This window comes from Lepidochelys kempii, chromosome 3 (assembly GCF_965140265.1).
Source record: "Lepidochelys kempii isolate rLepKem1 chromosome 3, rLepKem1.hap2, whole genome shotgun sequence".
In the NCBI taxonomy this organism is placed as follows: Eukaryota; Metazoa; Chordata; order Testudines; family Cheloniidae; genus Lepidochelys; species Lepidochelys kempii.
This window is the reverse complement of record NC_133258.1, coordinates 205,973,614-205,998,946: the sequence shown is the minus strand read 5'-3', so window position 1 is coordinate 205,998,946 and position 25,333 is coordinate 205,973,614. Positions and strand designations below refer to the sequence as shown.

Genomic DNA, 25,333 nt, shown 5'->3' with positions numbered 1-25,333 from the left:
CTAGGTCCTTTTCCGCAGAACTGCTGCCTAGCCATTCGGTCCCTAGTCTGTAGCGGTGCATTGGATTCTTCCATCTTAAGTGCAGGACCCTGCACTTATCCTTATTGAACCTCATCAGATTTCTTTTGGCCCAATCCTCCAATTTGTCTAGGTCCTTCTGTATCCTATCCCTCCCCTCCAGCATATCTACCACTCCTCCCAGTTTAGTATCATCCGCAAATTTGCTGAGAGTGCAATCCACACCATCCTCCAGATCATTTATGAAGATATTGAACAAAACCGGCCCCAGGACCGACCCTTGGGGCACTCCACTTGATACCGGCTGCCAACTAGACATGGAGCCATTGATCACTACCCGTTGAGCCCAACAATCTAGCCAGCTTTCTACCCACCTTATAGTGCATTCATCCAGCCCATACTTCCTTAACTTGCTGACAAGAAGTTAGGCTGAAATAGCTGCCAAATCAACTCCGTGGGCGGAGGTCTAATGCCATCTCTTGCCAGGTGAAGCAGGCGGGCAAATCAAGCACTAGTGTAGGGTACATAAAATAATCCAGATAGGCCTTTTGTACCCACTCACAGACATTTTTCTTTTACAGTTATATGACCTTCTGGCACAATCCTTCTGAATGGTCAAGTCTACTTGACACACCTGTTCAAAATCATTTTGATTTCCATAGACAAATTTAAGAAAACAAAGACCTGGGTAGGCAAATGCACTGTGGGACTCATATGGTACCTCCTGATGAGGGATTTGGGGTGTGTATGAAGGGAAGAGAGCCAGAAATGACAAAAAATGTTAAATTTTCTAACATTTTCACTGTGCATCATTTCTTCCTTTACTTTTCTCCCTTTGTTGCCTTCTCTCCTATTCTCATGTACAATTTCACACTTTTTCCTTCCTTTCTATTTTTCTTCTGTTTATGTTCACATCTCATCCTCTCTCTGTTTCAGGAATGCTTACCTATTTCCCTCTTCCCAACACAAATGGATTTCTCAACTATCCTTTTTCCTCACATTATCAGTCTTAGTCCCCTCACATCTCTCGGTCTCTTCAGCTTCCTTCCTAATGACTTCCACAGGAGCTGCTGACTCTACACTTCTTCTGAAAAATTGGGCCACTTAGGTTTCAAAAACTGGACATAGAGCCTACTGTACACATCCTTTCATTTTTTAAAAAAAAAACCCTTGGCCTTTGTGACCAATATCATCTAGAGCAGTGGTTCCCAAACTGGGGTTCGTGAACCCCTGGGGGTTCATGAAATGTTACAGGGGGTTCTTGGGAAAAAATTCCCTAATAGTGGACAGAGCTGTCCCTAGGAACCCTGGGCAGCACAGGGCCGGCAGCATGGGGCCAGCAGCCCGGAGCCCCTGGACTTCCAAGAGCTAAGCAGATCAAAGCAAGCATATCTATCACACGGAGGAGATTTAAACTTAAAGACTTCTTATAAGAAATGGAAAGGGAGGTGGATATTTTTGCTGTTTTTAAAATTAAATAGGCAGCTAGTGTTGTTTTAAAAATTATTATGAAGAAAAAGTTTAAGCTTTGTTGTAACATGCGTTGTTTGCCTGGACTGCTCAAGACCTGAATGCTTCTGTAGGAGGAAGGAACTCTTTGAGTTGGCTTCTTAAATACCTTCATGCTGTTTCACATCTGATACTCCTTGATGAAACACAGGGGCCTTGTCTTATAACAGGCTTATTCAAAGTGATACAAGCTACGAAAGTGAGATATTGGAAGATTGTTGCTGTTTTCATAGTGTAATAAAAATACTATAATGATAAATAATAGTAAATAGTGTGTAATAAGCATGTCATAAAAACAAATTTTATATTTCCAAGATCATGCTTTTATAATTTATATTCAGGTAAAGAAGAAAATCCCTGGAAATATTCATTTTTAGGAGGGAGTTTGCGAGACTTGACATTTTAGTGAAAGGGGTTCACAGGTTGTTAAAGTTTGGTAACCACTGATCTAGAGATATATCTGGATCAGAGACTGTACCTTCCTGAACAGCAAAGAAACCGCTACATTTGAAAATTTTACTCTTCTGCTTGGTGTCAGAAAGCTACATTTTGAAAAGGTAGAACTAATTTCAATTTATCAGGATGAGATTAAAATGTAATCACTATGTCAATATTATGTGACTAAGGCTGGTCAAAAATTTCCCCTTTAAACTGTTTTTCCCCAAGAGAAATTTGGTATTTGATGACACAAAACTTTTCATAAAAAGTGTCCACTTTCCACAAAAAACCTTTTCTTCAATAAGCAAACAAAAAAAACTTCTTTTTTTTTGACCAAAAGTCAAAAATTTTCATAAAAACTGACCAGACTGGTAATTATGATGATGATCTATTATTATGGCCTCAGCAGATCATAGAATCATAGGACTGGAAGGGACCTCTAGAGATCATCTAGTCCAGTCCTCTGCACTCATGGCAGGACTAGATATTATTTAGACCATCCCTGACTAGATATTTAGACCATCTCTAACCTGCTCTTTAAAATCTCCAATCATGGAGATTCCACAACCTCCCTATGCAATTTATTCTCTCTCAGAATACTCATGAAGTGAGTATTAAACATTATTTTTATTCCTACAATCATAAAGTTTCTTCATTACCATAAAAACTTTAGGGTCAGAGGAGTTGTATGTCTATTACCTTCCATAATAAGTTACTGATGACCAAAATGACAGAGCTTGGTGCACAGCTTCTACATCATGTGAGCCAGCAACAAGTAACGCAGATAGTAATGATATCTGCCTTTCTAAAATTAATTGCAACATCCCACTCCCATAGCGTCAAATAAAATAGATCTTTCTAGTGATAGACCGAGACCAGGAAGCAATACAGTAAGAAGAGAAGGGCCGTGGTTGTACCATGTCACTGGCCAGTGGAAGGAGTAAGAAAAGACTATTTCGTTTTGCACATTACATACTAAATGCCTTTAATTTGTAAAAAATGAAAAAAGCAGAACAGACTTAAGCGCTAGTTTCATAATCTCCTTCATACTAAGACAACGTCTCACTTTATAAAACTGGCATACTTTGGTTACATTACATTCAGTGAGATCAGCAATGAGTTCTTTTGCAAAATCAGGGCTGCAAACATAGCTGGTAAGGGGTCTGAATGGGGAGAGAGGCTGGGAGTTATCAGATTTCTTTTTGATTCTGCATGAAACAGCCACCACAGATGAGCCTAGAAGTATGAATTCTACAATTTTCTGGTTCCACTTAATCTGGTCATTTGATGCTCAGATGTTCCTATTAGTTCACTTTCTATCTATACTCAAAGTACATGAGGTAAAGCATCCCACAGGGATAGTTCCCTTAATTTATCACCCCAATAGCAAAGTTTAAAGTTCTCATCAACTTTGGAAAAGTGTGATTTCACCTGAATCACATTTCCCTGTTGCTGTGCCTGCCATCAAAATGTTAGAGAATTGGCTTTTAATGAAAAAATGATGGCATTATAACCAACAAGAATGAAGCATGCAAATAAATTGCAGAGCTAATCTGAGGTCACCATTAATCTTGATCGCTTTAGAAAAGCTATTACCAGCAGGAGAGTGGGGTGGGGGGAGAAAACCTTTTGAAGTGATAAACACCCATTTTTTCATGGTCTGTGTGTATGAAACATCCTCACTGCATTTTCCACTTTAATTATGCATCCGATGAAGTGAGCTGTAGCTCACGGAAGCTTATGCTCAAATAAATTGGTTAGTCTCTAAGGTGCCACAAGTCCTCCTTTTCTTTTTGCGAATACAGACTAACACGGCTGCTACTCTGAAACCAACCATTAATCTTGCCACTAAACAATGAACTGGTGATATATCAGCAGCAGTAAAGAAAGGCAGGAGAAGGCTGAACTATGTCTAACATAACAGCCTCATCAGTCAATTAAGGCCAGATCTACACTACAGACCTGTACCGATATAACTACATCGCTCAGGGGCATGAAAAATCCACACTCCTGAGCAATGTAGTTATATCAACCTAGCCCCCTGTGTAGACAGTGCTATGTCAACGGGAGCTTCTCCCATCAACACAGCTACCGCCTCTCAGGGAGGTGGATTCACTACAAGGGCAGGAGAAGCTTGTCTGTCAGTGTAGTAGCATCTTCACTAAAGCGCTATGGTGGCGCAGCTGCACCAATGCAGAGTTGTACGTGAAGACAAACCCTTAAAACTCTTCCAATGGCATCAGCAGAGGCAATATAGAAAAGTAAGAGGAAAAGTGATGAGCAAAGCAGGACACCGCCAATTATACTAGGATGGTCTTCCAGCTGGTTTCATGAGGTGTTTTTTATTTTGCTATGTCAAATGCAATGATGTTTTGTTACAAAAGTTGAAAACCATCTAGTGAAAGAATAAAAATCTTGGAAAGAAATCATTAGGAAAACTTTGCATAACCTTCCCAAAGTTCCAATTTAACTGATCATGGAACAGCAGCATCTACTTGGCTAATAGTTGGCATAACAACAGTGAACTAAAATATTATTGCAAACACATGGCGCAATCCTGCAAGGTGCTGAGCACCCTCAATTCCTCCTTGCTTCCAAGGGATTTGAGAGCACTTGGCATCTCACAAGAGATGCTCAGCACTTCACAAAACTAAACCCACAAACTATAATAAAGCCTTACAGACTACCCATTTGTCTACAAGGTCACATTAGCTCATTTCAGGTTTCCCTACTCCCAAAGGGACAAATATTAAGCATTGCAAAAATACATTACGAGGATTCACTGATATCTGAAATGTTGATGTGCATAACACGTTGCCAAAGTCAATCTAGTTTCCTCTGTATTATTACAACTGTTGTATTATGGTATTTAAACAAGTATTACCTTCAATTTCTGAAGTGCCTCTGAACTTGTAAAAGTCCTAAGATGAGCTTCAATACGATCAAAGTCCTTTAAAAATTCTTGGTTTCGCAACACAGCATTTTTTTGCCGTTCACGTATTTCTTTTAAGTATTTTTTTAGTTTTATGAAGTTTACTTTCGCCCTATGGGGGGGGAAAACAAGACTTTTTATGATGTACAGTGAAATCAGATGTAACAATTTGACAGTTTATTTATGGGAGAGAGATTTTTTAAAAAATGCTAGTACAGTATTCAGTATTACTCTTTTTCTCCTAAAAGCCTAAGTATAGATCTGAGCAATTTATTCAGGGCTACATTATAAATGGCAAGATGCTACACCTAAGTAACTTAGATTTAAATTTTATTTTAAAATAGCATTCAAAAGGACACAAAAATAAGTGGACAAACAAACTTTCCCAAAAAATCCACTATATTTTCAGACTTCATACATTATATTTCTAATTCCAACCAATTTATATTAGTTCACATTAAAAATTAGTTGGGTTTGTAAGGAACGGTGTTTGTTGAATGATTGTCATATAGACAGGAACGTTAAGTCTTCCAAACTGCCAGTGTTTTCAGAGAAATTCCAACTCATCTAAAGTAATATCGGATAAAAAAAGAGAAACAGACAGACAGTCAGTGGAAATGAATAACTCAGTATATTGATTTCCCCAGCCTTTTCACACGTTTATTTTCCAGTAGATGAGCCCTATTCAGACAAAATGCACACAACATCATGGGAAAGCTATCTGCTCTCTCTGGAGAGAAGGATGGATTTCTTAGTGCCAGACAGACTTTTTAAAAACAAGAAGTCCTAGGCTGACTGTCCATAAGCCATGGGAGATCCCATCCCTGTATTAGTGAATCAGGGTACATACTGAACATATTCTGTACTCATCCATCATCGTTCTCATGAGCTTGGCGATATAATAGACAGTCATGCTGGGTTTCTTTCCCAGAACTTTCTATTTCTATTCCTCAAACTTATTTTAAGAAATTCAATAATATTTTCAGAACATTCCTTTGGGGTACAGGTAAGAAACCTAGACTGACTCTGAACAAATTATAGCTCCCCCTATCTCTGGGAGAATTTTGTTTTCCCAACTTGGAAAACTAGATCTCCTTTTTGTTAAGCCAGACATCTTTGTGGCTGTTAGATATGACCACACAACCCCCACCTTGGGTTCAGAATGAATGAGTATATACAATCTCCCAGTTAACATTACTGTGGGATCAAATTATTATAGATTTGATGGCTCCAGAGCTCCCACAATCACGGCTGCGAGGCTAGCTTGGTCAAACCTGACTAGAAAATTCTGCTTCCATCCCTAGCCTTAAAAATCAGTGGCAAAACCTTCATGTGGAGGGACTGGATGGACAAAACCCAGAATTGTTATTATTTTGGAAGAAACGTCTTAGATTTATTCAGCCAGCAGTAACCTTTTACTATTTTTGGCCCAAAAATCTCTGCCAAAGATTGATAATTTGAGTTGCTTAGAATAGAGATTTGGATACACAACTATCTCTGTCCACTGAATACACTATTATCTAATGTTTAAAAAGCAACTAGAGACCCGAGTCTACAGCTTATTCACCAAAAGAAATTTTTTTGAATATACTGGTCCTCACATAGGTTAATGGTAATGGGCCTCATAAATGCTGACCACTGTTGGAAATGTAACTCCCTTGGATTCTATATTAGCACATATATTTTGGGAGTGTCCCGTATCAAGAATTTCTAGTCTGAGGTCAGTTTAAGAACCAATTTCATATTTGATGCTAAATTAGAGTCCTCCCCCTTAAGTTTCATTCTTGGAAATATTCCTGATACCTGAAGTTTACCTGGTAACAAGGCAGCCTGGTTCCAATGTGCAGCTTTTGTTTCTAAAAAATTATTCCTGCAAAAATGGAAAAGTCTATCCCCACAAATATTAATGCAGGGCTCAGTGAGATCACTGACCTCGCAGCTAACAAATGACTATCATTCTGCAGCAAAAGAAAGCCCAAAAAATTCAAAGCAATTTGAGCTGGTTTTTAAGAGGTCTATGATTAAAGTAGACCCTAAAGATAGATATGTTGCTTCCCCTCCCTTTATCCAAACCCTATTTATTTACTTTGTGTATTCTGATGAGTCTGGTATTTTGGTATATGTGTTGTTTCAGGAAAAACTGATTTAAATTATATATATTTTATAAAGGACAGTTATGCTTGGGTAGACTCTTATGACTTCAACTTTGGGAAGGCAAAGTGAGGGTCGAATTAGCATTACATGTTTGCCCGACAAGGAAGTACCCCACTGGAACAAAACCACCAGGGATGCTCGTGGAGCGTCAGTGGGCCAGCAACTGCAGAAGGCAATTTTAGCCAAATAGAACGGTGTTTTTTAAGAGATCAAAACTGTATACCTGTAATATTATTTATTTCAGAATGCACAGTGATGGTTTATTCTTCCTTCTTGGTGATTCAATTTCACTGTATATACAGAGCATTTCTACAGCATCAATCCCTCATACAGTATCTTTTAGAACTGATTGATACATTTTACCATTCAAAACTCTTTTACTTACACATGAATTTTTTCTCTACCTTAATTATTTTATTACTAGAGAAAGCTGCATGAAAACTGGAGGATATTTTCTATATTTTTCACTTGCCACATACTAGACAGTTTTTCAGGTTGTAATTTGTAAAGTTAGTCTTAGAGGATGTATCTTTTGAATCAGAGGAATATATATGTTATTAGATCTCTCATGAAGTTTTCCAAAGATACAATTCTACATGCATGTGTTTTCAGAAGAGATTGAGAGATTGAAGAAGAAAGATTCTTCATTTGTATTATATGAAGCATCACAGCAAGGACTGTCTTTCTATATGTTTGTACAGAGCCTACCCACCACTGTGGGGTCCTAATTCTGACCAGAGCTTCTTGGCAAATACCATAATACAAATCATAAATAATACTTGCCAGCAGTCTCAATTTGGCTAGAAGAGAGGCAGGTTTTTGCCTCCTGTCCAGGCTCCCCTTTCCTACCCATGACTGCTGGAAGTAGGGAAAAGAAAAGTTTTGTGAATACCACAAGGCTGTTTTTCCCCGCAGCTGTCACTGATGCTTTGACTCCTCCACTCCCAGTTCTGTGCTTTTCTTATCACAGCCATGCTCATTCCCACTTGTGACTATGCAAGTTGTAGAAGAGGCAGTCATCTCTGTTTCATCAAAATAAAATTCTATCCTCACCATTAATATATCTCCTGGGTGGCTGTGGTATTTTGGTTTTTTTTTATTTTGGTTATTTAAAAGTCAAGTACAAGAAGCTATCAGCAGAGACTGGCACCACCTTGTCCAAAGTCCCAGTCGAAGCAGCATGGCTCAGTCCAGGACCTGGGCAGCAATGGCTTAAATCCCATCAACAAGAAAAAAAAAAGGCAGAATCAACGAACGTAATAGAACTGAGTCAAAAAGCCTTTGGCCCCCAGTGCTTCCATCTCTGGTTACCTCCCTTGTACTCAAGAAGGTTATAAATCTCTCAGTCTGATAGAGTTGCTACTCCTTTGAAGTCTCAAGCTATTCTACCCTTTCCCTTCCTCTTCCTCCCTCTTAATACTTGGGCTTGCCCTCATTAGCTAAAGCAGTTGAGAGTATGTCTCTCCATAACTGACATTTCTCACAACTGAGCAGGGGCAGGACTGGTCTTGCAGTCTGTTTTGTGGGGGATTTATAGACCCCATCATACCAGCACACACCTTTTATTTTCTAGTAGTGGCAGTATACACTGTGGAAAGAATATTCTCCTGTTGATGTCCATGGGTTAATTTATATTTACTTTAATGGGATTCATTCACACGCATCATGGAAAGAATTTGAATTCTGGAAAGCTGAACATTGGGTCTATTTGCTCAGGGACAGTTTCTATTTGTTTTTATGGGACACGTAAAATATCATCCTTTTTTAAGTTATCATAAAAGACTACACTTTATGGCCAGGGTGGTAAACTTCCATGACAATTGTCTGAATCTTCCTCATATGAATTAGATCACCAAGGTTTTGCAGAAAGAAAGTCTAACAAAGTCATACACAAAGTTTCAGTAATAATACAGAGTAAGGAGAATATGGTCACATTTCATTAGACACTCAAGACATTTTTCATCAACTGTTTCTGCTACTGTAACAAACAGACATTTAATAAGCTCCTATATTATATTGAACATGTGAATATTAAATTCTTTTTTAAACTGACAAACTTTACAATGCTATTTCAAAAGCATTTAGTGATCTCTACATTGTCCTAATGAAAATAAAATAATGCATAAGTAGTATTTTAATAGACTTACATGTATGTATCAGATTTGCTGTACTCAAACAGTTTTCTTTCCAATTCCAGCCTCTTTGTTTCACTAAACAAAAAAGAAAGGAAATACAGAATGATCAAGCCATTGTTCAAATGTACAACTTAAGCTGCCAAAGAGTAAAGAAAACACAGTATAAATTCTTTGGGGACAGGGACCAGCATTTTTATTACATGTTTATACAGTGCTTAATACAGTGGCCCATGATGCAGCTGGACCTTAAATTGTCAGCAAATCAGCTTTCCCTTGAGAATAAAGAGTGAATACTGGGCAAAGCTCTCCATGCACATTAACAGTTAAATAGATAAGCTTCTTTGTTTCTAGCTTATAGCAGTGGAAAATTTACTCACATTACATTTTATTTCTTCATAAGAAACATATCAACTAATCATAGGACACTGTTGGGCCTACCAGCTACATTACCCTCCTGAAGTCAGAGCCCTACAGGAGGGCTTCCAAAACTGGTGACCGGACAAATACATTAAGCAAATAAACTTTAACAGTAATAGATTTGTAAAGTTTTAACTAGTAAGTCAATGCAGTTACATTTTTGCTGGTGGATGAAAAGGTTTCTCCAGATATGTGCATGGAATGGTTATAATTGAACAAAAGCACGCAGTTAAAGTAGTTGTTGGAGAAGGTGAACACCAATCCACCTGACAATGCTGTAAATACGCTATTTTTGAAACAACTATATATAATTTAAGAATCCAAAAATACTTCAGAAAATTCAAACACATTAAAATTTATAATCTCCAATATGCCCCTTCAAAAATATTCAAACCAGAACAAGCTATTCTACCCTATGTTATTAGATCAGAACAGAACGGAATTAGCAAATTACAAAGGTATCACTAAAAGGAAAAGTCTTTGGCGGTCTTAAATATGATGTCACTGATGTAACAAAATAAGTGTGATTATGAAGAACCACTGGTGAGAGCAGAAGCCTGCAGAACTGCAGAAAGTGGCTGACAAACATGACATGAAGGCCTTCTATGAAGAATTCTGAGCTGCATGCAGCCCAAAATCCAGTGGTACAGCCCCAGTCCTCACAACAGATGGTAACCGGCTGCTCACAGACAAAGGTGCTGTTCTCTCTCATTGGGCAGAGCACTTTGATAGTGGACTGATAGTTCAGGAGACTATGTCCGATGAAGCCACTGACTCACTCCCACAGGATCCTGTCCTGCAGGAGCGGTCCAGGAACCCTTCTTTAGATGAGATTACTAAGGCCATCAAGCAACTATCCACAGGCAAGTCTGCAGGCCCTGATAGCATTCCACCCAAAGTGTACAAATGTAGACATGCCCTCATGCTCAGGAAATTCACCAGCCTTTTCAAGACTATCTGGGGACAGGGTACCATGCCCCAGGAGTGCAAGGATGCTTGTATAGTCCAGCTATACAAAAGGAAGGGAAGCATATCTATCTGTGACCACCATTGCAGAATCTCACTGCTGTCTATAGCAGGGAAAATCCTTGCATGGGTTGTGCTCAACGGGCTTACCTCTCACCCAGTGGACTCGGTGTATCCAGAGTCACAGTGCAGTTTTCATGCTGGCCATGGCACCATGGACAAGTTGTTTGCAGCCCAACAAATACTAGAGAAGGCCAGAACAAGGATCCATACATAGTGTTTGTTGACCTGACCAAGGCCTTTGATACGGTGAATCATGGGGGAACTCCTTCATAAATGCGGCTGCCCGAAGAGGATTGTTGTCATCCTCTCATTTCACGATGGCATGATGGCCAGGGTAATGGAGTGTGGTCATTCATCAGAAGCCTTCCCTGCTACCAGTGGCACCAAACCAGGATGCGTAATGGCTCCAGTCTTCTTTGCCACTGTCTTTTCAGCCATGCTCTTGTTCGCAATCCAGGACTTCAACAGAGGTGTTCACTTCTGGTTTAGATTGGATGGGGATCTATTCAGTCTACATTGACACAAGGGCCGCACTAAAGTAATTGAACAGCTACTTAAAGAGCTCTTGTTTGTTGATGACTGTGCCCTCATTGCACACACACTCAAGGACATTTAGCTTATTGTGCACCCCTTTGCCTGTGCCTCAAAATGCTTCAGCTTCACAATTAGCCTGAAAAACACAGAGGTCCTGTACCAGCCAGCGCCAGACCACCAGCATCACAAGCACCATGATCCCATCATCACAACTGACAACAAACCCCTCAACTCGGTCAGGCAATTCTGCTCCCTGGGTAGCGTACTTTCCAGCAACCATGCTGGATGATGAGATCACTCAGTGCCTGGCAGAGGCCAGGTTGGCATTTGGGAGGTTCACCCACAGGAACTAGGGGGAACGTGGAGCCTACCTCAGAACCAAAATAAAAATCTACCATGCTGTTCTACTCATCTCACTCTTCTGTGAAACATGGATGCTCTACCAACATCACATCAAAGCTGGAGAGCTTCCATCCCCACTGTCAAAGATCCATATGCAACAGCAAGTGGCAGGACAGGATCCACAATACTGAAGTCCTTGAGAGATGCTAAATCCATTGCACTAAAAGCATGGTCATCAGGACTCAACTTCGGAAACATGGTCCACATGGAGGTTTCCCATATACTGAAAGTGGTGCTCTACACAAATAAGTGTGATTCAAATACAGAACACAGCAATGCCTCTGTGCAACAACTGGGCTTCAAGGAAAATAAACAAATACTTTGAATGATATGAAAGAAACTCTGTCGCTGGTTTATGGACGACCTTAATCAAGAAAAAATAGCATAAGGGGAAAAAAAGAAAAGAAAAAGAAAAAGAGGCCGAAGGGTGAAGATGACGACCTGGTCACACAGCTAACTTGTGATTGGCGGGAGTGGAGTTCATTCCAGGAGCAACCTCGCCACCAGAAGCAAGATTCCCCCAGATCAGGATACACCAACTCAAAGCAGCTCCTGACCCTGCCATACTAGATGCAAAACCTGCAGATATATCTCCACTGCTACAATGATCAATATCTCCCACAACACACCTTTCAATATCCATGGTTTCTACCTACGCCTATCATAACACGTGGTGTACATCATCCAGTGCAAACGCCTCAATAACATCTACGTGGGTGAAACCAGACAATCACTATGCTTCCAAATGAACTCTCACAGAAAAATGATAAAAGATAAACACACCATGTCACCCATGGGTGAACACTTTTCACAAAGCAATCACTCCATATCTGATCTATCAGGCCACCATCCTCAAAGAAAATCTGCACAGCACCTTCAAAAGACAAGCCTGGGAGCTTAAAGTCAAAATTTTGCTAGATACTTAGCTCCGGTCTACACTACAGAATTACTTCGGTATAACTACGTTGCTCAGGAGTGTGAATAATCCACACTCCTAAGCAATGTAGTTATACCAACTTAAGCACTAGTGTAGACAGAGCTATGTCAGCGGAAGAGCTTTTCCAGCCAGCATAGCTACCACCTCTGGCAGGGGTGGATTAAATAAGCCGATGGGAGAAGCTCCCTCCCATTGACTTAAAGCGTCTTCATTAAAGCACTACGGCTGTACCGATGCAGTAGTTCAAGTGTAGGCCTGCCCTAAAAATCATGGTGTCAAAGACACGGGATTTATCGCTCATTACAATCTGTAACCCACTAACCCTCCTTTGCCGTAGAACTGCAGGGGTGTTAGCTGCCCACTTCACCTGGAAAGGTCTCTTGTGACATGAATTCACTCCTTATGCTTAACAATTTGTTCCACCTTGTATTTTGCTGTAACACCCTGAGTACCTTTCCCAGACCTGAAAAAAAGAGCTCTGTGTAATCTCAAAAGCTTGTCTCTTTCACCAACAGAAGTTGGCCCAATAAAACGTATTACCTCACCCACCTGGTCTCTCGAATATCCTGGGACCAACTTGGCTACAACTACACTGCATGAGTAAAAAGTCTAATATAGTAGATGTAGAGGTTTGCAGTGGATTTATATTACTAATCCTGCATCTAACAAAGAAAGTACTCCAAATTATCTTATGCAACCTCAAAATCTTTTCTGGCTTTGAATATCAAGTCTACAAATTGTTGCAAATAATTGCACTCCTGATTTCTGCTGTCGTGTTCAAGATTGACAAGTTCAGCCTTGGGCTGTCTCAATATATCAAAGATGTTTGCTGTACAAGCTTGGTGATTAGCAAAAGTTCTCAGGTTTCCACACTGATCTTAGGAAACCAAGAAGATTGGAGTCCATATTAACGTAAACTTAGCCTTGTCCTTCTGGGTCTTCTTGTACACCAAGCATCGGAGACAGCTGCAGGAACAAGGAACCACAAGTAAACCACAGGAACAAGGCATCCATCTTACAAGTTTGCCTCCACCAATGTCTGAAGATGACTGGTCTTAAGGTTTGATCCACATATGTACTTAGGTTCCCTAAACCCCAGATTTAGGTCCCTAAGTCTCAGGTTTTGGCACCTAAGTCCCAGTCTTCACCGAGATCCACAAAATTCTTACTGAGCCCTGTAGGCACCTAAATTCACTCAGCACCTAAGTTTCTGCCTCTGAGCATGCACACTGCTGCCTCGTTCTAGGAGTGGGGATGCCTATCTCCAGCCTAAACCCCAGAGCAAATCACAAAGCAGGAAAAGATAGGTGAATAACAGTGTTCAACTAAGCAAGACACATGCAGGGCCCAATTCAGTAGGCATGCTTAGAGGCTGCTTAGCGGATCAGGTCCCATTCACAATCCAGGGGAAGAGTAGCCCATGCTATAGCATTTAGTCCAGTAGTCAGAGCACTCATCTGGGATATGGAAGATCCAGGTTTGACTCCCAACTTCTCAACCAGAAGGAGAAGAAGGAAGATCACTGTGCAAACCCTACGTCTCAGGTGCACTTTCTAACGACTGAGCTATGGGATGAGTGTGAACACGACTCTGTAGTCGGTTGTTAGGGTATCCACCTGGGAGGTGTAAAACCCCAAGTCTAGTCCCTCTCCTCCAATCACTCTTTCATTATTCAACTACAGTACAACAGCTTCAAGAGAAGAGATGGACAGAGCCCCACACCCAAGTATCTCATAGCTTGGTGGTTAGAACACTCACCACCAAAGGGAGCAACCCCTGTTCAAATCCTTTCCCCCCCCTCCGGCAGAGAGGGGGGGAAATTGAACCTAGGTCTCTCACATCCCAGGCAAATGTTCTAACCACAAGGCTAAAAGCTATACAGTGCGAATATCCTCCTCCAGCTGCTGTGTGTGAACACACTGGGGCAGACCAATGGCCCATCTGGCCCAATATCCTGTCTTTTGACAGTGACCAGTGCCAGATGCTTCAGAGGGAAGGAACAGAACAGGGAAATTATTAAATAATCCATCCCCTTTCATCCAATCCCAGTTTTTGGCAGTCAGAGATTATGGGACACTTCGAGCACGGGGTTGCATCCCTGAGCACCTTGGCTAATAGCCATTGATGGACACATCCTCCATGAATTTACCTAATTCTTTTTTTAACCCAGTTATACTTTTGGCCTTCACAACATCCCCTGGCAACAAAAAGGTGCTAGGTCCTGCCCATCAAGAAGACCCATTGAAATCAAATGAACCATTGTGGAACATCAAAGGGCAAAGTCTTTAGTTGCATTCATCCTCCACCCATGAAGAGGAGAGGTGTGCATGAAGTCGTCCCATTGGCTTGAACTCTGGGAGGAAGAGAATAAAAATCCTAACAAGAAGAAACCGTATTTCTATACTGCTTGGACTTTGGGAGGGCAAGATTTCTAAGCATAAGCAAGGGATTCCCCAGGTGTTTAGCCCAGGTTAGCCCTAAAGGGCATATAGAGCTTGACTGTGCATTGTATGAACATGCTGTCATGCTGTCTGCAGTGCCTCAATAGCCAGAGTACCAACCTCAGGACAGACTGTTAAGAAGCCAGGCACAAGTCCCAAACTGGTTATGAATTCTATACTTAGATTTCATCAACTAATCACCAAGTGTAAACTCCTGAGGCACTATACCAGCCTTAGCAAGGAGTTACAGACAGTCTCTTTAGGCACTCCAATCTACCTTCCCACCCAGATAAGCCTGCTTTTGTGATCCCTTACACTAAAAATCACAATATTCAGGTTACTCCCAGTCACTTATCCCAGGTCAATTGCACCTCAGATCCCACATCAAAAACAACACTTGTGGCCAATACTACAGACGCTCCCCAACTAACGCAAAAGTTCCGGAATGCCTTGCGTAACTCAAATTTTGCATAAGTCAGAAACGTATCTCCGACCATTATGCAAAAAAACCCACACCACTCCTATTTCTAGCTTACAGAACTTTTTCCGTAAGTGCAGATTTTAAGTCGGGTTTGCGTAACCCAGGGAGTGTCTGTATAATAAACTTTCTCAAGATTTATTAAGAAAGAAAAAGAAATAGGACAGTTATTTACAAGGTTAAAGCAGGTAAACATACACCAACAAATGAGTTACAGTCTAAGGTTCCAAAAGTTGGTAGAAGCTGCTGTAACATACAAGCTCTATATGCCCTTTAGAGCTAACCCGGGCTAAACACCTGGGGAATCCCTTGCTTATGCTTAGAAATCTTGCCCTCCCAAAGTCCAAGCAGTATAGAAATACAGTTTCTTCTTGTTAGGAATTTTTATTCTCTTCCTCCCAGAGTTCAAGCCAATGGGATGACTTCATGCACACCTCTCCTCTTCATGGGTGGAGGATGAATGCAATTAAAGTCTTTGCCCTTTGATGTTCCACAATGGTTCATTTGATTTCAATGGGTCGTCTTGATGGACAGGACCTAGCACCTACTGTAGGAACCCAGCATTTTACATTAATTAATGCCTCTTTCCTGTTTGATGACTTACACAACTACAGAGGGTTGCAATGCAAACACTTACTACCACCTTATAACAAGGGGCACTGACGTTATAAATGAGATTAACACATGCAACATCATACAAGTGATTCATTAAGTCTAAACACCAAATGCAAACACCTATATTAACAATACTAACACACAGGTGAGCCAGACTGGTTTCCAGCTAGGCATTTCTCAGCGTTCAGTTGAGACCTAGGGCCTTGTGTGATGCTGGCAGGCCAGATGCCAGCACAGGCCAGGTACCAGCACATGCCACGTACTTCCTTTTGTTTGTTTTAAACCTGCAGCCTATTAATTTCCTTGGGTGACCCCTGATTCTTGTGTTATGTGAAGGGGTAATTAATGCTTTCTTATTCACTTTCTCCACACCATATATGATTTTACAGACCTCTATCTTATCCCCCTCCCCCTTAGTCCTCATTCTTCTAAAATGAGCAGTCCCCATCTTTTTAATCTCTCCTCCGATTGAAGCTGTTCCATACCCCTAATAATTTTTGCTGCCCTCTTCTGTACTTTTTCCAATTCTAACATATCTGTTTGAGACAGGACAACTAGAACTGCATGCAATATTCAAGGTGTGGCCAGCCAGTGGATTTCTGTAGGGGCATTATGATATTTTCTGTCTTATCTCTCCCCTTCCTAACAGTTGCTAACACTTAGTTTTTTTGACTGCCACAGCACATTGATTGGCTCCTGATTCAGTCACGAACATCTGATCCCAGCCTGATGGTTTAAGCTACAATACCATTTCCCACTCTCTGATACAACAGATAAAATGTCAACAGGAAATATATTGCTTAGTTTGGTTTTTGAGGATGTTCATTTTCCTTGGTCCCACTTGGGCTCCCCACCATCCCTATAACTGGCTTGTATGTCAGGTGTTTTGATTTAACAAGGGTTTTACTGAAAGTGGGATCTTCTTGGAGTTCTATCAAACAAAAATGCTTAAAGTGTTAGGGATCAGACAGTCAATGTCTGGAGTATCATCATCTGGGAAATTCTAAATGGTTAGTGTAAAGGCCTAGAGTAGCCTGAAATGTAACTTTGCCTAATAAACTATGTGCAAAGCGGATTCCCTTCATATCAGTTGGAGATGGTCGCTTTAGCCCTTGCCTAGTTTGTTTGTTTTTTTTAAATGCAGATGGTATCAAACAAAATACTTACTATGTCTTTTTCTAAGCCACGCCACACTGTGGATACCTTTATTTTCACGTAAAAGACCAAGTCAGTCAGCCTGAGGCTTCCCTTTGGCTCGCACAGTTTTGCAGTATGTAACACTGGCTCTTCACAATAATGTAAAACATTTTGTTTAATAGGCAAGACTAGCTAGCACTCCTGAGCATTCTACCAGTGAGTCTAAGGGAATCATTTTCAAGCCACACAGAATCTTCAGGTTCTAGAGAGGAAGAATGATCAAGTGGTTAGGGTGCAAATCTGAGACTTAGGAGACCCAGACTCAACTCCCTGTTCTGCCACAAACTTCCTGTGTGATCTTGGACAAATCACTTAAGGCTTGTCTAGACAAACACTTAGTTCACGGCAAGCTAGGGGGTAAATCTACCCCACCCTAGCTTGCCACACAGTAAGTGTCCATGTGGATGCTGCTGTCACACACTAAAAAGTTCCCAGATGCACTTTGACATACCCCATTTTGAAATGGGAGCAAATCAAAGAACACTAGGGAGCTTTTAGCATGCAGCAACAGGGTCCACATGGACAGTGTGTGTGGCAGGCTAGTATGAGGTAGATTTACACCCCCGCTTGCTGCAAAAAAGTTTGCAAATAGACAAGGCCTTAAGCTCTCTGCCTCAAGTCCCCATCCATAGAACAGGGATAACAGTACTTCCCCTATCTCATACAGTGTTGCAAGGACAAGTACCTAGAAAATTGTGAGGTGCTCACATACAACAGTAATGAGTGCCACAGACATATAACAGATCAATTTGTTTTACAATTGCCTATTCTGCCATCCTGATATAGACTAATCAGTGTTTCACAACCAAAGTAGCATCCAAGCTTACTAGTGTAGGGCTGCTTGGGGGAGCCAGTTCAGGGAGCATTAAAGTGGATGACACAAGGTTGCACTGAGCTCCAGCTGAAAAACTAATATTTCCTGATGCCTTAAATTTGCAATCTCCTCATACTCCTCTAAAATAAGGCACAAAAACCTTATATAAGGCAAGAGATTGATTAAATTTCAAGATGAAACGTATGGTTTCTTCAGAACTATGAAAGTTAACACTCTCAGAGAGAGCAGCTGAGACTTGAGAGAGGCAATGAATTGCTGGGACAGTGTGACTGTTTTACTTCTCAATTCCAGGAAAGTTGTTATTGTCAAAATCTCCTTTAGCAAACTGTTCTTCTGCCTGCATGGGTGAACTGTGACAGCTATATCAAAGCCTGTTCTCCAAAATTGTGTATGCATGGTGCATGCAAATATCTGTTAAAATGTAAAGATAATTAGTAGGTCTATAGTTTTGAAATCTTGTTGTAGAGGACAATTAAATATTTTCCCATATGCTTAGTACAGCACTTAGCTATACAAGTCATTTACTTGATTTTCACACCTCTTATATAAGAAGATTCCGATTCTCACCAACAGTCACGCACAATTATTTAAGTATTGAGTAATCACAACATGCTCAGATCTGTACGTAATACAGAAGACAGTCCATCCTCCAATGAGCTCACTGTCTTAGATACCAAGGGCTTGAATCTCCACTGCCTTGCACCTAGTGTAGCAATTAACACCTGTGCCCAGTGGCTTACACAAATGGTAACATTTTATATCAAGTTATCACAGGTTGACATTACTATACAAGGTGCACGGCCTAGGAGAATGAAGACCATACAATACAGTCCAAAATGTAATCTCATACATTCAACAATAACGTACACTCTCGTACACCTGGGAAGGAGGGGAGAAGGGGGAGGAATCTTCATGCAATTGGTGGATTTTTATTGTATGTACAAGCCTTAGTGGCTTATTCTTGAAATGTCTCACAAAAAGAGTGAGATTTGAGGACGGATTTAAAGGAGGAGAAGGGAAGTCACTTGGAACTCCTTTCTTCTTCAGCAAAAATAAGATGGGAGGGGAAAAATATAACCAAGTAGTAGATCCCTTTTATGCGCATATCTTCTTAATATTGTCCCAATATTATGTTTGAACATAACCAATCACTTAAGGGAAGAATGTAGGCCACTACAGGATGATGCAAAGCTCTCAGGAGATTTAGTGCAATATTAGCATTCCTTGAACTTATAGATACAGGGTAAAATTTTCAAAAGGGCCTTAGGTTCTTAAATTACTGGGGTGCTTTTGAAATTTTTAGCCTTAATCTAGTGAGAAAAATCCTCACATTCTACACATTTTTTTAAAGTGCCACTTAATCACTACAAAATGTTGAAATGGCCAGCGTTCACATTGGACCTACAATAAAGGTAACGTTACAGAAGCCTTTGCAGCACTGGTATTAATATAATTGACAATACTAGTGCAAACACAAAAGTAAACAAACATGCGAATTTAATTTCCTTTAGAAATGGGGAGAAAGGGAGGGAAGGAGTATGTTCCAACTGGAGAAGGCCCACTGGATATTACTCTTTTTAGACATCTTGTTAAAACAAAACTAGATAGAGCTGTTCAGACATATCCTGAGTCTGGCCAAGATATACTTGGCTCAGGACCTGGAGTGGAGACAGAAGTGACATTATGCCACCTCTCTGTTCCTGATTCTGGGGAGGGGGTCACTTAAAGTTACTTTAAATTACAGCAGCTGGTGACAGCATCTTAAGGCTGGGTGGTTTCAATGGCACAGGATCACCAGCACAACATTTTCCAGCCATATTCTCTGTAACAGGCATGGGGGTCAGAGAGAGAATGTAAGAAGCAGATGGCATAGAGCCAGCTCTCCCAGATTTATGCCACCTGGCGTTTCCCCTATGCAAGAGGAATCACCACCTGGCTTTAAGCCAGCTTTCCATCCCTCTTTTCCCCTCCAGAGTGATGCTAAGAGGAAGGCACTAGGCCAAGTACTCAGTCCATGGCTTTTAATCTTTATATCAATATTGTACTAGAAACAATAGATGTGAAAAATGTAAAGTTGTTAACAGTATTTTTCTAAGGCCATGATATGCTAGCTACAAGTAAATACTGTCACTTAGTTTTTGCATTACCACCAAGATCTTGGACAGGTGGATTTTTTAAATCCAGAAACACTTTCTAATTGAAGCAACTTATTATATCCAGTCTCACTATCCTGCTTTCATGAACATCTACACTGCGCTTAAAAATATACTCAATTGGACAGCCTTAAAAGGTTCTTCTACACTAGGAGTCAGATTTTTAAAGGCTCCCCATCCAAGCTTTGTAACCTGGTGCATGGGGTCGCAGCACCACTCAGGTTTGGCCCAGCCATTCCTCTGTCATGACGGATGGGCAGCTGGGCCAAACTTGAGTGAGGTATTTAGGCTCCTAAAGATGCAGATAGGTACTTTTGACAATCCCAGTAGAAACCTATCTGCATTTTTAGGCACTTGAATGCCTTTAAAAATCTGGCCCTAGTTCCTTTGGAAATACAGTTAGGCCCAGCCTCCCTCCACACTGGGTCAGAATTAGGGTTGAAGTGCTGGGGCAGATGGTGCATATATTTAATCGTGGGTGTGACCTTCCCCTGGTATTATCTGGATTGGTAATCTGCTAGGTCACTCCAATCCTTGACTCTGGGAGCCAGCCTTACCTGGCTCTGCTTTGAGAACCCCCACTCCTGGGCTGTTCTTGCACAGCCTCTGGCATGTAAGCTGCTCCTTGGATTGTACAAATGAATGACACTAGCCAATATCTCTGGTCCCAGACACAACCCTAGAAACCTCCGTCTTGCAGTGTCAAGTTATGCCCACTGGATGCTGCAAATTTATATGAGTTTGTCAATTTAACAAAGAAATTGATATGTACCAGGTTTGTTATCCCAAGGGGAGTCTCTGACACTCTTCAAACCAAACACACGGCTTCAGGTAGAATAAACAAACAGATTTATTAAGTGATTATAAGTCAAAGCATAACAAGTCTGATTTGGTCAAATGAAATAAAAGCAAAACACATTCTAAGCTAATCTTAACGCTTTCAATGTCCTTACAAACTTAGATGCTTCTCACCACAGGCTGGCTGGTTGCCCTTCAGCCAGGCGCTCCCCTTTGATCAGCGCATCAGTCACTTAGTGGTGATGTCTGTAGATGGAGGTGGGAGAGAAAGGAAGAGCATGGCAAACGTCTCTCCCTTTTATTAAGTTCTTTCTTTCCCCTTGGCTTTGCCCCTCCTTCAGAGTCAGGTGAGCATTACCTCATCACAGTCCCAAACTGACCAAAGGAAGGGGGGTGACTCACTCGAGAGTCCAACAGATCCTTTGTTCCCGTGAGGCTGGGCTGGGTTTATCCCATACATGAGGTGTGAACTGCCCCTCTGCTCTTAGAGAGCTTTTTCCTGGGCTTATTTTAAGCCATGAAGATACATTTTCAGCCTCATAACTATATACATGAAATTACAACCTATAACATTACTGTAACAACCACTACTATAACATCACTATAACAACAATGAGCGTTCTGAAAACACCCAACATGACAAACTTTGCAGTAGATATCACACAATCATTTGACAAGGATGAACATGGGGGTGCTGGGTGTTCCCCTGAGGTACAGAGCATCACAGTGGGTCATAAAAAAGACAAAAATGCAGTTGGTGGATTGCCTTACTAAAAAGGTCGGGAACCACAGCAGCAATACAAACTTCCCAACAGTGCTCCATCAGTGTGACTCTGTGCCCCCAAGGGACCTTTTTTGTTCAGCCTCCATGATCTCTTTTTTCAAACTGCCCAAACCACTTGGTAATTAGTATCAATTGTAGTGGTGTTTTCTGCAATGCAGACACTTGTCCAGTAGGTAACTGAGACTACCAATTCATTTCACACAGCTTGAGGTATTACTAAAGGCCAAACTTTTTAAAAGTGACTAGTTATTTGGGGTGCCTCAACCAGAAATACCTTGAAGAATCCTGATTTTCAGCACTTTCTGAAAATCATGCCCTTTAAAGTGTGTTATGCTGTGACCCAAAAACCGAGGGCATATAAAATCACTAGTCTTTTTTTAATTTAGGCTGTAATTATAACAACTTCTGTTAGAGAAGCGTGCATATATATGGCCCTTTAAACATGTGTGTGTCCTCAAACTGTTGGTTTCCATTTTTGTTTGTTTAAAAGTAGTGTACCATTTTGAAAATAGGGCCAAGTCAAAGTGCCATCTGTGTCACTTGAAAAGCTCAGAATATCAGCAACAGATCAGCAGCTGTTATAGATGTTATTCACAATACCAGCCTACACATCACAAAAGTGGTGTGTTAAAGAAGCTAAATAATTAACTTAAGAAGTTTAACAATCTGTATACGTACTTCACACTCGACTGCAAAATATAACTGCCTGACATAAAATAATAAAACAAAAGGAAGTGGCAGAAGTATCATCCTTTGAGGCATTTAAAGCAACTTCGGCCAAAATGTAGTTCTGTTTAAAAAACAAAGTTTTAAACACTCCTAATAATAGAAGTGGTTTAATGGCTTTTTTCCCCCCGCCAAATTTTTCAAATGAGGACATTTTAATTTAGATGCATTTAGATGCTCTCCTGCTGCGTGTGCAGCAAACATGGTGCCACTGTGCCAGAGTTTACCAAATGCAGGAACATTACTTAGTGCAGTACTAAGTACTTAGTGCATTACTTAGAACATTACTTAGTCCACCCTCCTAAACTCTCAGTCCCAATTCTGCATCCTCCACAAATAACCAGTTCTTAGTTACAAAAAGACATAACTTCACGACAGTATTAAGATAACATTAAGTGGCTTTACAGCAGTGGCTTGGTTATGATCAATTTAGTCTCTGTGTTGTTTATTTCCTTTCCCTAGACTTCCTATTTATTTGGGCCAGCTTTGGGGTGGGGGTGGGGGAGTGTAGGAGAAGGGAAGTCCGATGGATAGGAGGAGCTAGAGGTCTACAACAGTGTGTGGGGCAGACTGACAAATAGAGGCTGGAAGTGAGGAAGCAAACAGGGTGTGCTGGGAGGGACAGTCAGAGAGGGAAGCTGGGCAGGGGGGGTCAGACAGAAGAGCAAAGATGTGCAATTGATAGGGACAGAGGAACAGACAGACAAGGAACCTGGGAAAGGACAGACAGACAAGGGGGGGGCGCGCCCAGGAAAGCAGGACAGGCAGAGAGGGGCCCGGGGAAGGACAGACAGATAAGGGGGAGAGCAGGAAAGCAGGACGGGCAGAGAGGGGCCTAGGGCAGGATAGGGGGGAGGATAACTCAGTGGTCTGAGCATTGGCCTGCTAAACCCAGGGTTGTGAGTTCAATCCTTGAGGGGGCCATTTAGGGATATGGGGCAAAAATTGGGGAGTGGTCCTGCTTTGAGCAGGAGGTTGGACTAGATGACCTCCTGAGGTCCCTTCCAACCCTGAGATTCTATGATCTATGACAGACAGAAAAGGGGGGCAGGAAAGCAGAACGGGCAGAGAAAGGGGCCCGGGGAAGGATGGACAGACAAGGGGGGGCAGGAAAGCAGGAGGGGCAGAGAAAGGGGCCCGGGGAAGGACGGACAGATGGGGGGGGCAGGAAAGCAGGAGGGGCAGAGAAAGGGGCCCGGGGAAGGACGGACAGACAAGGGGCGGGGCTGGAAAGCAGGACGGGCAGAGGGGCCCGGGGAAGGACAGACAGACAAGGGGCGGGGGGCAGGAAAGCAGGACAGGCAGAGAGGGGCCCGGGGAAGGACAGACAGACAAGGGGCGGGGGGCAGGAAAGCAGGACAGGCAGAGAGGGGCCCGGGGAAGGACAGACAGACAAGGGGGGACAGGAAAGCAGGACGGGCAGAGGGGCCCGGGGAAGGACAGACAGACAAGGGGCAGGGGGCAGGAAAGCAGGACGGGCAGAGAGGGGCCCGGGGAAGGACAGACAGACAAGGGGGGACAGGAAAGCAGGACGGGCAAAGGGGCCCGGGGAAGGACAGACAGACAAGGGGCGGGGGGCAGGAAAGCAGGACGGGCAGAGGGGCCCGGGGAAGGACAGACAGACAAGGGGGGACAGGAAAGCAGGACGGGCAAAGGGGCCCGGGGAAGGACAGACAGACAAGGGGGGGGACAGGAAAGCAGGACGGGCAAAGGGGCCCGGGGAAGGACAGACAGACAAGGGGCGGGGGGCAGGAAAGCAGGACGGGCAGAGGAGACGGCGAGACCGCGGACAGACGGAGAAAGACGGACAGACCCGACTGGGATGCCAGGGGGCAGACAGGAAAGTGAACACGGGACCGGTGGCCAAGGGGACTTCGGGGCACAGACGGGCCCCAGCGCCGGGCGGGCGGACGGGCTCGGCTCCCCCGGGGGCCCGGAGCAGGCGGGGCCGACCCCGGCTCCTCACCTGTCCCGGAGCCGCAGCTGGAGGCTGCCCAGGATCGCGCAGTAGCCGCCGGGCTGAGGGCGCCGGGATCCCCCCGCGGCGCCAGGCCCGGGCGCCCCACACATGCCGCCCTGTTTACACCGGTGTCCTAAGCGACGGCTCCCAGCATGCAGCGCGGCCGAGCGGACCCCGGAAGAGCTGGGCAGGCAGAGGAGCCTCGCTCTCAGTCCCGAGGGCGGCCCAGGCCCCGCCCCCCGTTGGCGGCAGCCTGGGAGGGGGCGGGGTCTCGTTCTCTCTTCCTCCCCCCCACCCAGTGGACCGCACGGCGGGCTGTGCAGCGCAGGCCCCGCCCCTCGCTTGTCCATAAGCCCCGCCCCCTGCGCCCCTTGGTGCTGGCCCCGGGGTGAGGGGGGACAGGTCCCCCAGAAAGGCCATGGACAGGCCTTGAGATGGGGCCCTTAGTCACCTGGCCCCTGGGAGCTGGCCAGTGCCCTCCCTGGCCTCTGGCTTCTCACAGCCGCCCCCAGGGGCCAGAAGAGGAGAAGGCGATGACCCTCAACTATGCCCCCCACCCCAGCTTTGTTGCCCCTCACTGTGTCCTTATGGCTCTTCCCAAAGGGCCCCGCTTGTTTTGTGGCATGAATCTGTGCCATAGGATTGGGCCCCAGAATCTCAGTTTCCCTCTAAAAAAAATATATACGGTTTTAACCCTCTTGCTGAGGGGGGGGAATAAGTTTGAAAACGTGACCGGAGTATGACCGAGGTAGTAACGTTTGCCTGAGTCTGCAGACAGCTTGGTAGCAGAGCGCCAAGGAGGTGGCTTGCCCCAGTCACCCCAGTCCATGCCCTGTGGACT

At 43.0% G+C, this 25,333-nt stretch overlaps 1 protein-coding gene across 4 annotated transcripts in view; it reads right to left on the bottom strand.

The window, feature by feature from the left end:
- Window positions 1–24,728, bottom strand: part of KIZ (kizuna centrosomal protein) — a 97,988-nt gene extending 73,260 nt beyond the window's left edge. The window contains exons 1-3 of one of the 4 annotated variants that reach the window (XM_073339790.1): window positions 24,499–24,728; window positions 9,199–9,261; window positions 4,850–5,009 (exon numbers count right to left, since the gene is read on the bottom strand). In XM_073339790.1, coding sequence (XP_073195891.1) covers window positions 4,850–5,009; window positions 9,199–9,261; window positions 24,499–24,602 — 327 coding nt within the window. In that variant the 5' untranslated portion in view covers window positions 24,603–24,728. Of the gene's footprint in view, window positions 1–4,849; window positions 5,010–9,198; window positions 9,262–10,719; window positions 12,542–24,498 lie in introns of those variants that run through there. The other 3 variants (XM_073339793.1, XM_073339794.1, XM_073339792.1) reach the window with 3 other exon arrangements.
- Window positions 24,729–25,333: the final 605 nt, after the last annotated feature.